Here is a 15426-nt window from a genome sequence, read left to right as displayed (position 1 = left end):
CTCTCCAAGATCGGACAGAATATCCGTTTGGGTACACTAGGAAGATGCATCTGGTACATCCATTGAAAAAAATCATTGTTCCAAAAGAAGCCTGCTCAAGCCAAGAAAATGTGCTTTCAGGTTTTCCTGGTATTTTCTGATGTTAAAATTGGATGGTCAGGGTTCGCATTTAAGCACTGTTGCCAGAGCCTATACAAATTCCTTCTTAAGCGAAAGGGTTAAGATGAAGCATAGTATTTAATCATTACAATGAAGAAACCAGAGTTGCCACGTAAAAATCGTATTCCAGTGGTGCTATAGAGAAACTTCTGAAAGAGAACTTCAGGATTTAGCTTCGTAATTTTGAAGGGACTGGAAATGAAAAGCAAGTTTGGGAGGAGAATGTAAATGAAAGTTATGGCAGAATTAAGTTCACATTGTGTATGTATGAAAAAATCTGGAAAACACCTCAGGAATGCAGTAGAAAATTGGAGCAGCCATGGGGAGGGAATAATAACGTTCAGCCTAATTTTGGTCTTCCCTACATCCAGTCAATGCTGAGTGACAAAAAAGCAACACTGTGGGGAACAGGAAGCCAATTGCATTAATGGATGACTTCCAAATGGGCATTTTGTAGTATTTTTTATTTTGTAGTAATTTTTTATTTTCTATTTTTTTTTCTTCTATTTTTTATCTTCAAGTTTAATTTCCTTCATACTCTATGTGAGAGAAGTGTAGCTTTCAGTAGCAGGGCAAAAAGCCACTTAATACATTACATTTTCTTTTTCTAGCTTATAACTCAGGCAATGAAATTGTATCTTTACATAATCTCTAATTTTATACCCAGGACCAAGTTCTAATCTCCGCTGCAAAGGAACAGTCTTGCTTGTGCTGCAATTAGTTTTGGGTTCTTCAGTCAAACACTGAAATTTGAGGGCACCTTTGCCGTGTTCTGTCCCCTGTGATAGTTAGTTCCTCCAGTAAAACATTGGCTACATCCACGCTTTCTTTTTTCCCCCTCTACGAATCTTTGATGAGTTGGTGCCAAGAAAATCCAGGTAGCAAATAAGTAGGATTTGAAGCTGGTTTTCTTCCTGAAGTTGAAGCTTTGTGGGCAGTGAGAAGACCTATAGTGCTTAACATTGTACAGTGTAGAGATAATTGGGTGAGATGTAAGCAAACTGTTTTCTTGTCAGCAGGATATGGTAGCTCCACAGCTAGACTACCTCCTTGCCTGATTTCAAATGAACTTGGACATCTGTCAATGTCATATAGAACAGACGTCCATGAACAGCAGTGACTGCGCAAAAGTTGGGACTTCTGGATTCTATTGCTGGATTCATGATCAGCTTAAAGAATGTACTGGGAAAGTCACATTGCTTCTCAATGGTTGGATTTTGACTTCCCTTTGTCAAATCTGTCAAGTACCTTTAAGACTATTGATCCTTACCTTGGCTCAATATCTCACAGCAAAGCCTCTTCGTTAAGTATGGAACAGCTGGTTGTAAAAACACAAGTTGAATGTGTCTCTTGTGTTTTCTCCTGTATGCAGAAAACCTGCTGGTTCTTACTGTTGCCACCAAGCAGACTGAGGGATTCCAACGCTTTAGAAGATCAGCCCAATTCTTCAACTACAAAGTCCAGGTGATGGCTAGCAGCCTTAGTGGTGGTTGGTCAAAGGGAGTTTTGAAGTGTGGAATGGGTAAGACTTGGCCACAAAGTGATAACATAGAAGCTCAGGAGAGGACACAGCTACTGAGCTGGCTGAAAAATACTGCGACTGGGGCATTTCTGCAGCAGTCTCTTATTCCATCCTGAGCGTTGTCTTGAGATGAGATCCATAACTCCTGCTTAAGGGAGCCCCATGGCACTTTTCCATTGCGATGCCAAAACACGCAGTACAGAGTGTGCTCCTGTCCCTGTTGCTGAGAATGCTTTGTTACTGTGCTATGTGTTACTCCTACTGTCCATCCCAGAGAATGGTTCAAAGGCTGGCATATATACCTCATCCATCTGTCCTGATGCTCGTTTTTTTGTTGTGATTTGCACTGGGAGTTATCAGGACTAGTAAGGTTGTCGGTTCTGGTCCTTTCTGGTGTGTCTTGCCAGGAAAGTGACCTATTCAGTGGACCCTGTGCCTGTCGTTCTTTAGGTGCTGGGGCTGGATGAGGAATGGCAGGGTGGAGATGACAAGAAGCCAGCAGGAGGTGGGCAGAAGGTCCGTCTCTTGAAATCAGCTTTGAAGCATCATGCAGATAAGGAAGACTTGATCATCCTTTTCATAGAAAGGTAATGGGTTGGAATGTATTTGCCATGAACTGAATCATAAGGCTGTTTGGACAGGTTCTTACTAAGAAGAAATTAACTGTGAAGTAGATTGCTTTTGGAAGGTGTGTCCAGACCTCCTCCGATTTTTTTCCCCCTGAATTCTCTGCAGTTGCCTGAGAGTTGCTCAGAGCTGCATCCGTGGCAGCTAGGATTCCAACTCTTGCATAAAGTTGATAGCATTATACCTGTTTCTGCCAGGGTGGAATTTGGCTGCCTCTGTCTGCAGAGAATGAGCAGACAATTTCTGTGGATCTAAGCCTGTGTTTTATAAGGTGAGGCAGGCTGCAATACAATCCTGAGAGCCAAGAATTACTCTGCCAGAGAAATGTGAAGAGAGAAAAGGACGGTTTGGAGTCTCAGTATCTTTTCATATGCCCAGCAACAGGCAGGGCTGGGATCCCTGTATCTGTCTCTAGCTCCCATGGCAGGAAGATCATCTTTTGCCCCTCTGAGTGTCTACGTGCGTCTAGAGAAATTGGGAATGAGTAATCTCTGGAATGAGCAACTTCTTCACTCACCAAAATGAGTTTGAACTATGCAAATCCTCTTGCAGAAAATGCAAGTCTCATTCTGGGAGTGTCACCTGGGAATTCAGTTCTAGCCAGGCGGCGGGAGTGCAGCATCCAGTGACTAGTGTCCGGTATAGGTTCCTCCTGAAGATTTGCAGGGAGCTCAGTGGAGAGTGGCAGGATGCCAAAAGATATAAAAAGCATGACCTATGGGTTTGTTTAATCTAGAAAGGAATGGCAGAGTAATTCTTCCTCCAAGAAGTAAAAAGTTGTTACAAACAGTGAGGGCACCAGGGCTTCACAGTTCCAAATAGGGGAAAAGCAAGAAGAGATCAGCATGTTTTGCAGCTTGGAAGATTTGTTTTTATCATCAGTGAAAACTTTGTAAAGATAAGAATGGGAATAAGTTGCCCCAAGCCAGTGTGAATCTTCTGCAGTGGAAAGTAACATCTTCCACTCTATGAATAAGATTGCACTTCAATTAGCTATAATTATGACAAAAAATGTAATACTGTGAAGCAGAACTAAAAGAAAGGGATTCCTAAAGAATTAGCTGTTTCTAGAAACTTTTCACGCTGACATGTTTTTCTGACTGCGTTCCTTTCTGTCCCTTTCTTGTCTGTCTTTTACTCTAGCTATGATGTACTCTTTGCTTCGGGCCCCACAGAACTGCTGAAGAAGTTCAGACAAGCCAAGAGCAAGGTGGTCTTCTCAGCAGAGAACTATATCTATCCTGACAGAAGGTTGGAAGCCAAGTACCCTCAGGTGCGAGATGGAAAGCGCTTCCTGGGTTCTGGAGGTAAGACGCAGAACCTTCTTTCAGCTGAGAACCTCTCTCAGCTTTTTCCCCCTATTAGAAGGCCTTTGGGAGAAGTAGCAAGGGTCCAGGTGTGGAAAGCACCTTTACAGAAGATGGTGCAAGCTGAAGCCCGGTGCATAACTGGCCGTAATGGAAAGACTAACAATGCTCCTGTCTTTTACCTGCTGGAGGGGACATAGCTATGAATTGCCTGTAGAGGATAGGAACCTGCTCCCTATCCCTTCTCCCTTTTCAGTGAGACTTGTCATTCAGGGTGTGGGTATCTGAGCTTTTCTGATGCTGGAGATTACAGGTTTGATCCTGGTGTCATTCCATGTTGGGAAGTGCGGTCTATACATGCCTTTGCTGAAAGCTGGTGTACCTCTGCAGCAACACAGGGTGGAGTGAGACTTTGTGTGAAAGAAGTGAGAGTATACGTATACAGGAGTACTTCCCTTTTTTGGTTGTATGGGTTGAAGCACCTCTTTATACTTACTCCCACAGGCTTCATAGGTTATGCTCCAAACCTGAAGAAGCTTGTGGAGGAGTGGAAAGGACAGGACGATGACAGTGACCAGCTCTTCTATACGAATGTCTTCTTGGATCCAGAAAAAAGAGTAGGTGTAGCTAGATTTTGGGATTAGGAGGAGTTGTCTGAGAAGCATTGCTGTTAATCCTCTGTGCAGTATCCCTGTTGACAGTAAAAGAAGTTAATCACATACATACTGACCCTGAATTACTGCCCTGGCATCCTTACATGAAAAAGGCCAGTAGTATGTCTAATTACCCATTTTCTTTCTGAAAATTTGCATTCTAGCCTCTACCCCCTTGTTCTATTATTAGCAGTTTTTATCTTTAAGCTTAAAATGTGAATGGGAAGATAGATGTCTTAAAACAAGTCTTACTGGAAACTCATACTAGTATCTGTATGTGCTGATGTTTAAAGCTATTGAGTGTGGCAGAACTAACCAGCCTCCTCCCAGGGGATGTGAAACCCAGACTTTTAAGTGTGTATCCTCCCTGCAGAGTGCGGTGCTGACTTAGAGATATCCCACCTAGCGCTCAAGTATATTGTAGGTAAAGGGGCAGATGAGGCCTGAGCAGATTTGAGGTGATAAAAGGGACGAAGGTTCACAGCCTGGTAGCCACTGTTGTGCCACAGGACAGGGACCGTAGGCATACAGTGGGTAGTCCGGCTGAAACAAAGAGGCTGCCACTGTCTTCAGCAAACACCTCCAGATCCTGACTGACAAAATCTGCGTCAGCCTATGTAGCATGCCACGTAACGTCATACAGAAGCCTGGAATGGACCCTGGAAGCATCATTGCCGTTCCAGCATGGTGTGGTGCGCTGGCCGAATCATCCAGCCCACAGGGTGATTCTGCTTCTGTGTCCCTGCCCAGTTCTGCATTACGCAGTGCAGTCTGTCCCTGGGGGACACCACAAATGCATGGGAACTAAGAAGTCAAACTGTAACAGTAAAGTCAAGAGGAAGCATTTGAAATAGGAAACTGCTTTCAGACTGATTAGAGAAGGAGTTGCACTTCTTTACCAGCAAGGCTGGTAAAAAATTCAGAACAGCTGCACTTTTTTCCTTCCCCAAATCTGAATATGACCCATGGTATTTTAACATGAACAGTTCCTTTAATGTTCTCATCTGCAGTTCTGGCCCTATGCCACACAAAGGCTGAGTAATTCCACTGACTTGGCATTCAGACAGCGGATGCTAGCACCCTGCTGTCCTTTACAGTAATCAATCTTAATAGATGCCTGGAGGGACACTGAACTCTGTTAAGTCAGAGCTGGATTTTAGTCTGACAAAAATCCAGTCAGAGTGTGACTTCCAGCAGGGGATAAAAACAAAGACTGCATGAGCTGGCCTTGCACCCTTACTGTGTTCTGGTTTGACACTGGTACCTGGAGCAACACTTGGGGTAATGCTCGCCCTGTGGATAGATGGCAAGAAGCTGTCTTCACAGCAGATGTTTTTGCTATCTTGGCCTTCCTGCGTATTACACGTGGGTTTTATATGACTGTGCTGCAAATGTACTTCATTAATCTGCTGCTTATTATTGACACACCCACAGCACCTTTAAAATGTTTATTTGCATGGTTTTGCCTAATATAATATGTTTAAATTGTTTTAGAAAACGGCGAATTGTCCCAGATTCGAGTGAAAATGAGGATTAGCTGGGAGTGTTTAGGCTTCAGAGCTTGGAGAGTACGGAAATGATTATAGGAATGTGATATATCTTTGCTCAGCATAGGGTCTCTCACATGTAAAGAATGGATGCCCGCTTATGTTCTAATTAAGGTTATTTATCTCATTCTTTTAAAGGAAAGTATCAACATCAGTCTAGACCAAAGAAGCCGGATCTTCCAAAACCTAAATGGAGCATTAGGTGAGATGGAAGAAGGAAGCTCATTTCTCCTTGGAATGCAACTGCATGCTGACACCAGAAATAAAGTTGTGTTGTGGCTGAAGGGATTAAATTTCAGAAATTCCTGTCCCTGCAGAATAAGCCTCAGTAAAAAACCTCTGCCAGAGTTCTGGGATTTATTTGCAATTCCACTGCGAGCAACTAGGTTCTCATTGCAATTCCCTTCTTCACTTGGGGGAATGCAGGTCAGGTTTTCCATCTTACACCTCCTTGCCACTTTGATCTCCAAGCATGTCGGATTGCATTAGCCTTGGGGATTGAAACTGGGAGGGACTTCAGTGCAAGTAATAACACATAACCCTGCCTAGGGCTTGCTTGTCTTTCCGCTTCAGAACTGTGTGTGGAATGCCACAGAAGGTGAGATGCAGCCAGACGCTGCCTGTGCGCGCCCACTGACCATACCAGGCTTCAGACCTGCCCTGCTGATTGATTGATTTTGCTAGTCCTGGCAAAAGTGATTCACTTACTCTCCTGATACTACTGCCTAATGTTTTCAGTTTATAGCCTTGCACCACTCCATCTTTATTCCAGTCAGGTAAAAAATGATAACGGCAGTGTAATCTTTGGCTCCTGTGCTCACTATAACGATAGATTGGAGCTTGGATGTGTGCTAGTCTGTTTTCCAAAGGATTTTGTGTGGTTGTGTTGAGGAGATATCTTGGATGATCTCTGCCAGGAGGATGGACTTTTGTCTGGGGTGAAAGAGAGAGACGGCAGGTGCATAGAATGCTTGGGTGAGAAGGGCTGAGTCCTCCCTGGCCATCAATAGCTGTTCCTCACAGCACAATTTGTCAATGCCAGTGGTGAAAGACTGTTTCAGTGTGGCTTCTGCCAATTCCCGGTAGAAGGCATGTTTGTCAGCCCAGCAAGCTGCACTCTTTGTCCAGCTTCCCAGCCATCCTCCTGTTACCTCACAGGATCATTCTGAACATTTTTTTCTCCTTTCTGGATATGGTCTGTAGCCCTTAAACCACTTGTGCATGGTTATCCATGTCTATGCTTTCATCATTCAGCAGTTGTTCAGTAGAAATGAGGCATTGTGCTGCTAATTACTAATAAAAGCCTTCCGCTGTTAACATGATGGCAATGTCATTTCCAGATGAGGTAGTTCTGAAGTTTGAAAACTCACGAGTCAGAGCAAGAAACTTGTTATATGACACTCTGCCTGTGGTGATTCATGGAAATGGACCCACCAAGGTAAGTGGGCGTCCTGAGGGAAAGATTTGATATGTATTTGTTTCAAAGTGACCCTTTAGGCTCGAATGTATCGGGTTACTGTCTTCCCATATATTGACTTTCCCTGTGTACATTTACATTTGAGAAACAGTAAGTGGTCCAGGTTCATAGCAGCAAGATGGGTCTGGTTCAAAGATCAGCATGTAATTAGACCCTCAGGCTGTCATGCTTTTTAGATTCTTTAGTCCAAGAAGAAGGTAAATGAAGTTCCGATGAAATATGATCTTGCACTGGGGGTAGATGCAAAGAAAATCCCCTGCCCTGTAACACGTAGCATGGCAAATTGCCTTTTGCAGCTGCAGTTGAACTACCTGGGAAACTACGTTCCTCAAATATGGACATTTGAGACTGGCTGTACTGTGTGTGATGAAGGTCTGCGAAGCCTCACAGGGTTTAAGGTAAGGCTGATGTCTATTCAAAGCTCTCAAGACAAGTCTTACAATTACAGTGGGATCTTTTGTGTCTGAGCCACCACTTCTCTCCTCTTCTCACTGAATGTAGGATGAGGCATTGCCAATGATTCTGATTGGCATTTTCATCGAGCAGCCCACCCCATTCCTCTCCCAGTTTTTCTTGCGGCTTCGTAACCTTCATTACCCAAAGCAACGAATCCAGCTCTTCATTCACAACCATGTAAGTAAAGTTGGCCTGTGATGGTCATAGCAAATGTGGGGAAAATGTATACCTCCTCCTGTACTGTAGGCACCTTTGCAACCTTTGACTAGACTTCCAGGCTCTGTAATCCCAGTACTTATCTGCAATGGCACCTATAAGATAGCTCCATCCAGCTGTAGAGATGTGGAAGTGGGAAGAACCGTTGCTCATCTGGTTTGGCATTTTGAAGAACAGGAGGCTGAGCAGCCTGGGGTAAGCCCATCTCATCTGTTTTTCCTTATTTTTCCTTTGGCATAGGAGCAACATCACTTGATGCAGGTGGACTCTTTTGTTAAAGAGCATGGCAAAGAATATCTTGCCATCAAAGTGATTGGACCAGATGATGAGGTGGAGAATGCTGAGGCACGTAACCTGGGCATGTAAGTGAAGAGGCCATACGTGATGGCTAGCAGAGTCAGCCTGTGTCCAAGCTAAGGCAGTCCAGTTTTTCTGAGTGTCATCACTATCAAGCGGATGTTTCTCTTCTTTCAGTCACCTTCTTCTTTCAGTTTTCCTAGCATTAACTCCCCATGCCCATTATATATTGGAAAAAAATCATCAGCCCCAATACCAGCTCCTTTTCTCCAATTTCAGAAACCAAGTTCTCACTGGTCCTTTGCTCTGTTAGAAGGATAGCCCTGTACCTCCCACCCTCATCAAGCATATGCCCAGTCATAAATCACAAAGAATATGCACCTATATCTCTGAAGAGGAGGAGTGTAGAAGTAAAACTAAGAGCTAGTGGCAGAGTATCTTCCTGATACTTCCTGAGTATATTGTGATCAGGAGGTGCGAGTTTGAGCTCAGGTCTGGATTTGGGCCACTCGTAAATGGGAACCTCTTCAGTTTGTGCTGGGGAAACAGTTTGCTAAATGTTGATTTTGGCTGTGTCTCAGTGCATGCTATTGGATACTGAATCTGATGTACTTGTACTACGCTAGTCTTCTGGGTTGTTATGTTAAACTGAACTTTTCTGAGCACCCAGAAGAAGACCTTTAGTCTACAAGGTGAGGGAAATCCTGATGTTCTGTCCCTTGTCTTGTCTAGGAGGATTTTGATGTGAGTTTTCTTGTTCTCTGGCTATAGGGATTTGTGCAGAAAGGATCCTGACTGTGACTATTACTTTAGCCTGGATGCTGAGATAGTTCTGAAGAACACAGAAACGCTAAGAATCCTGATTGAACAGAATAAGTAAGTTCTTTGGTCTGAGCAATTCTTACTGGTCATCTTTCACATGAGGAAGACAGTGAGCTCTTTTATCACTGAGATGTGTAAGGCACTAGGAGAACTGTGTCAGAGATGGAATGTTAGACAAACAGCTCTTATTTGGTCTTTTTTTACTGTAGTTGTAATCCCTGGATTTTAGGCAGTGGATGTAAATCATCCCTAGTTTTGTCTTTATATAGTCGCTAGAACAAATTGGATTCTAGGAGACCTGCTGCAGGGTGCAGTTAGAAAGAAGATTGTGACCGTATTTGCCCTTTCATATGTGGAATTTTATTCCAACAGAGTTAACAGAAGCAGCAACTCTGTAAGTGAGCAAGAATCTAACTCTTATGGTCCTGTGGTTTGTAAATGTTTTCCTTTTCTTCTTCTGATAACATCTGGTCCTGCAATTCCTTTTTCTTTTGTGCCCACAGGCTGGTGATTGCCCCACTGGTAAGCCGTCATGAAAAGTTGTGGTCAAATTTCTGGGGAGCGCTGAGCCCTGATGGATACTATGCCCGCTCAGAAGATTATGTGGATATTGTTCAAAGGCGGAGGGTGTGAGTATGCAAAGAGTGTTTCTTACTGATATAATCCCTCAGATGTAAAGCTTGCTGCAGCACATTATCATCAAACCAGCTAATGTCAAAGAACCAGACAGCACAACTGTCTTTGTGTGTAGAAAAGGAAAAGAAGTCTGTACTCCCATTTGGAAGCTGCTCTATGTTCTCCCCTGAGCAGAGATCGTAACATACTTTGGGCAGATTTTTTTATGATCAGAGTAAGGGTTTGAGAGTCCTGACTCTGCTGAAATCACTTCATTTTGCTCATGTCACGTTTTCCCACCTATGGATTATAGTTAGCGTGATCCTTAAAATCCTGTGAAGTGCTGTTTAATCTTTATCAGACAGTCTTCATAAAATACCAGGTGATCCTTGTGTGGAAGATTCACGAAATATAATTGTTTGTTCATTCTTATTCTTGAGGGGCCGTCTTTTTTTTTTCAGGCCATTATATGGGCGATAAGTGCTGGAAATCAGCTTATGCAATTTTGGCTGGTTCAGGTTTTTTTAAATCACTGAAAAAAATATGTTGATCTCTCTGGGAAGAGATTCAAGCCATTAATTATGTCCCTAGTGAAAACACACAGTAGCAATTAGTTGCTTTCACAGTGGACTAGCATTTGTGCAGCTTAAAAGTGATTTTTCCTGGAATGACAATTCCTATTGGTATGGTTTCTCCCTACTGTTCTGAGTTGGCTCATCTAGGCAAGCCTAGCTGATACTGCAGTGCTGCCTGCCATCCCGTCAAGTCCAGCAGTTTTTGTCTTAGTGCTATTTCAAGTCTTACTCTCCTACCCCTGTTTCAGCGGGCTTTGGAACGTTCCCTACATCAGCAGCGTTTACATGGTTAAAGCCAAGGCTCTGCGATCGGAGCTTGACCAGGGAGATCTCTTCCACAGTGGCAAGCTGGATGCTGACATGGCTTTCTGCCACAATGTTCGGAATCAGGTCAGTCAAGGAGGGAGAGGCTGGCAGGGGAGAACTGCATGCCAGAGTGGAGGTGACAAGATTAAGTAATTTCAAGGCATTCAGCTCTGACGGGGCATGGGACAGGATGAATTGGCATTACTCAGTACTGTACAGGCTTGGAACAGTGTGGGATTTCTATCTTGCTGTGAAACCACACAGAGCCAGAGACCTTTAAATGTGGATAACATTTTTGTTCTTGGGCCTATTCAGGGCTGTTCTAAATGGGGTTGACAGGGTAAGAAGGAAGAACCTAATTTCACAGTAGCTGCTCTGCTCTGCTTCCAACCCTGGCTGACAAGAGGCACAGAATTACTGGCTGTGACTATAACCTTTCAAAGTTCCTCATATCCAGGGTGGAAATTAAACTGAAGGCCCACAGAAGAAAGAATGAGTCAATGAGTAGCTTGGGCAAAGCCATCATCATTGGGGAACTGTCCAGTGCTTATATTTCATAGTGGCTCACAGAAATGTGAGGCCTGGAAACAAAGCTTGATTGTTTCCCTTTGTCCTGCAGGGAGTCTTTATGTACCTGTCAAATCGGCATCAGTTTGGACACATACTGTCCCTGGAGAATTATCAGACAACTCACCTCCACAATGACCTCTGGCAAATATTCAGCAATCCTGAGGTGAGATAACCTGCATGCTCAGCAGACTTAGCAATGTGGCATGTGAAGATTTGATGACTAACTTCACCAATAAGGAAGGTCCAGGCTTCGTAATAACGATGTCTCTCAAGTGGGATGAGGAACATAGTCACAGAATTTAAAGAGCGGGTGTTCATGTGATTTGTAACATCTGTATCTTCAAAGCCTGTGAAACACTGCTGCATGAGTGCCTGGCCTTTCACTGCCTCTTTAACCAGGCTCTAAAGAAATGACTGGTTTGCTTATTTTTTAACTGCAGGACTGGAGAGAAAAGTACATCCATGAAAACTACACGGCAGCTCTGAAAGGGAAATTGGTAGAAATGGTAAGAAAACATCACTCATCCATCAGAATGGGAGATTAGCATCAGGACAATGCTTGTATCATCACTGTTGTCATTCTCAGGAATAAGCAGTTTAGCATGACCTCATAGTCTTTCAAATCCAGAGGAAACATAACCTTGAAAGTATTTTTAGAGCCAAATCATTCTTCTAGAAGTACATCTCCAACTCTCTTAAGTCGAAGTGGGGCACATAAATCAGAAGACAAATTTCTATCCTCAATATTTTAGTTACTTTCCACGTAAATTGACTCAATCTAGTTGGTTTAGTCTTATTCCTTTTGCCTCAAGCACCTGTCCTTGTTTCTGCTATTCTCACCTACTTTCTGCAGCCCTGCCCAGATGTTTACTGGTTCCCCATATTCACTGACACTGCCTGTGATGAGCTGGTGGAAGAAATGGAACATTATGGCCAGTGGTCCACAGGTGACAACACGGTAAGAAAAAGCAGGAGCTTTTTGATTTCTGGGTCACACCATTATCCATGTGTATTTGGTAGCAGCACTGCCTCCCATAGGAGGGCGTTAGATCCCACAGTCAAACCAGGAAACTGGAGGCAATACTCTAATTTTGTTCCTGATAAATTCTCTGATTTTGCCCCTGTTCTTAAATGTGAATTAATTTTTCTGAGTCCTCTTTAGTGTCCTCTGAAGCTACAGTGTTCAGCCCTTCTGATGGTAATATTGTTTACCTTAGGTTTTAATTACTGTTTGAAATGAGTTTTCCATCCTGGAAGTTCTGATAAATAAACGTCATATTTATTTGTAGTTACCAGAAACAAGTGCTTTTCATTCCTGAAGTCCAAGGTTCCCATCCTTATGGGTATTTTCATGATTCTATTTCAGGACAGCAGAATACAAGGAGGATACGAGAACGTCCCAACTATTGACATACACATGAACCAAATTGGCTTTGAAAGAGAATGGTATAAGTTTCTTCTGGACTATATTGCACCCATCACAGAGAAACTGTACCCAGGATACTATACCAAGGTATGTATACTTTAGCATCAAGACTCGTGGTCAGCTCAACACCTCCTCCAGCTGCAACTTTGTGAAAAGACTGCTAGAATCCTCTAGCAATATGCGTTCTGTTTCCCAGTATGGAGGAACTGACCCTGGAGTATGACATAAGTATATGCATCAGGAAATACACAATTTCCCAATGACATTCTCCTGCCTTATTCTTGCCTTTCTCTCTTAGCAGTGGGATGGAATTTAAATATTACACCCTGCTCTGCAGCGCAGTAGCCATGGACTACTATAGCCCTGTAACAGATGTGCACTTCGTTCTTCTCTCTTGCAGACTCAGTTTGAGCTAGCCTTTGTAGTTCGCTACAAACCTGATGAGCAGCCCTCTTTAATGCCCCATCATGATGCTTCCACCTTTACCATTAACATTGCTTTGAACCGAGTTGGAATAGACTATGAGGTAAGTGTTTGCCCATGTGTAAGAATGCAGTACATCCTCTTGAGCAGTCCAGGCAGCTGAAAACCCTTTTCTTGCCCCTATCGGGCTTCTTCACACTAAGGATTGCAGTTAATGACTGGGCTATGGTAGAAAGATTTTTGAATGCATCAGAACACAGGAGATTCCCCAAGCATCTTCTCACATTTTCGGAAGGGCTGCCAGGAGACAGCAGAGACCCGTTCCCTGAGATGCCTTTACCAAGCTGACGTGTCTCTTGTTTTGTTTCCATCAGGGAGGAGGCTGCCGGTTCCTGCGCTACAATTGCTCCATTCGAGCTCCACGGAAAGGGTGGACCCTTATGCATCCAGGACGCCTGACCCACTATCATGAAGGTCTTCCAACCACCAAAGGAACCCGTTATATCGCAGTGTCCTTTCTTGACCCCTAGAGCCATGCTTCACAGGAAGGACCTTTCCCTGGGCCTGCTCACTGCTGACTTTGAGTGGAAACAGGGAATGCTGCTGAGAGTTTCTAAGGCATTGATCAAAGCTATTTGGATATTGATTTTTAACGATATTTTAAGACTCCACTACTGGAAGATCTCCCTCTCTGATACTGCAGGTAATATCTGGGAATATTGCTGTAGAATTTGGAAGGAGATTTTGTGCCTTCATTTTTGATTCTGCTCCTCATCCACTGTTTCTTGGAAATGCGATTTACTTGAACCTTCACTGATTGGTTGGCTTTACAAAAATGCTTTCTTGGACTGGAAATCCAGCTTTTTGGAGGCAAGTCACAAGCTCTCTCTCCAAGTAGCTGGAAGCCCATTTTCATCCACAGCATATATGGGACTGGACGTTAGACAATGATTCCTGGATACTATTCCAAATATAAACCAATCAGGGAGCTGACTCCAGGAGTCATAACAGTTAAATGTCATACCAGATGAAACTCAGTAACAAGAGCCTGAAGATCATCTGATTCCTTACCTCTTTGCAGTCCTTGGAAGCATATCACAAAGTTCAAAGCAGCAGCAGTGGCAATATAGGTGCTTCCAGTTAGCTAAAGGAAGGTCCGCTAATGATACTTTACCTCTGGGATTAGACTGAAGAGATAAAAGATAGCCTCCCTATCTTCTATTACTGCAGCTAAAAGGAGCATGTATACCCAAATTCAGACCATGTTGGTATGTGTAGACAAAACCTAAGAAAGGGAAGGCTGAGAACAACTAGACCGGTCAGGAGGACTTCACTGCTGAATTGTCTCTGTTCTATCCCATGTTAAGATTGTCAAAAGCTTTCATCGATCTCTGGATAACAACCCAGAGGTCCCAGTGGTCTTTGGTGGCCTCATTCCAGTTCTCAGAGATTGTTTTGATAATTTTCTTTGCATCTAATTTGAATGTGCCATCAAAGAGCTGTGCTCTGGTACTTAGAGGACATCATTATTCAGTGTTTCTATTATTTGAGATTCCAAACCAAAACACTCCACTGCAGATGCTTCTCCAGTGGGGTTGAGGCTGATAGAAATGAGTGGTTGGAAAGTGCTGGGAGATTCTGGTGAGCTGGTAGGTATAAGAATCTGTCTAGACTAGACCCGTGGTTAGAGAGGGAGAGGGGAGAAACCTTTCCTGCCGTTGCCTGTGAGATACCTGCTCTGGTTATCAGACACTGTTACGCTCTGGTTCTGCCAGACTAGGATGTTTCACAACCTGTAAATTCACAGCATTTGTCCTTAGGAAAAAAAATCTTCTTCTTAGTTCTCTGTGTCTTCAGCTTCTACTGTCTAATTGTCAGGTGTAGAGCCCCTTCATCTAGGACGGGTCGCATTAAGGCAGGCAGAATAGCTTTAGACCTGTAAATTGTGGCAGGGAACTTTATACAATTTGAATGGACCTGAGGAAGGCGACATGGACCTTTTTCCGCTGCTTTCCACGCGCTTTTTAGGTCTGTCTCAAGGCTACACACTCACACGTGCCCAAGGGAGAAAAATCCAGGCAATGACAATCAGTTTGAAAAGTAAAACAAGAATAAATCTTGTTAGGTGAAATCCAGAACTATCTGTTACCAAATGAAGGGACTCGATAGGCCAATCGTTAAGATGTTGAAAAGGTGTATGTATTTATTCAGCAGTTTGTTTTTTTTTTTTTCACTTATTTTGTTGCGTCTTTCCTTTGCCCAGTACGGTGATTGGAATTAATCAGGATGTACGGTTTCAGCCATTAAACCCTTACCCCACGGTGACGCCGTCAGTGGGTTTGATTCCTGCGCGGGGCGCTGGCAGCCGCCGCCGCCTCCCGTGAGGCCTCGCGGGGCGGCGCCCTCAGACTACCGCTCCCATGGTGCC

The 15426-nt window shown here is 43.6% G+C and overlaps 1 protein-coding gene across 1 annotated transcript; it reads left to right on the top strand.

Moving 5' to 3' along the window:
• Window positions 1–1531: 1531 nt before the first annotated feature.
• On the top strand, window positions 1532–14230 carry PLOD1 (procollagen-lysine, 2-oxoglutarate 5-dioxygenase 1; the record flags this gene model as incomplete). The annotated part of the gene is made up of 18 exons (XM_009585721.1): window positions 1532–1623; window positions 2132–2268; window positions 3452–3615; window positions 4120–4232; window positions 5954–6017; window positions 7156–7253; window positions 7589–7690; window positions 7794–7925; window positions 8205–8326; window positions 9033–9137; window positions 9587–9712; window positions 10522–10663; window positions 11199–11312; window positions 11590–11655; window positions 12003–12107; window positions 12516–12662; window positions 12976–13101; window positions 13373–14230. Coding segments are annotated over 18 exons (2111 nt in total), but the record flags the coding sequence as incomplete, so codon positions are not given.
• Window positions 14231–15426: the final 1196 nt, after the last annotated feature.

Source organism: Fulmarus glacialis, unplaced genomic scaffold (assembly GCF_000690835.1).
Source record: "Fulmarus glacialis isolate BGI_N327 unplaced genomic scaffold, ASM69083v1 scaffold42969, whole genome shotgun sequence".
Lineage (NCBI taxonomy): Eukaryota > Metazoa > Chordata > Aves > Procellariiformes > Procellariidae > Fulmarus > Fulmarus glacialis.
This window is presented reverse-complemented; position numbering and strand designations above follow the sequence as displayed.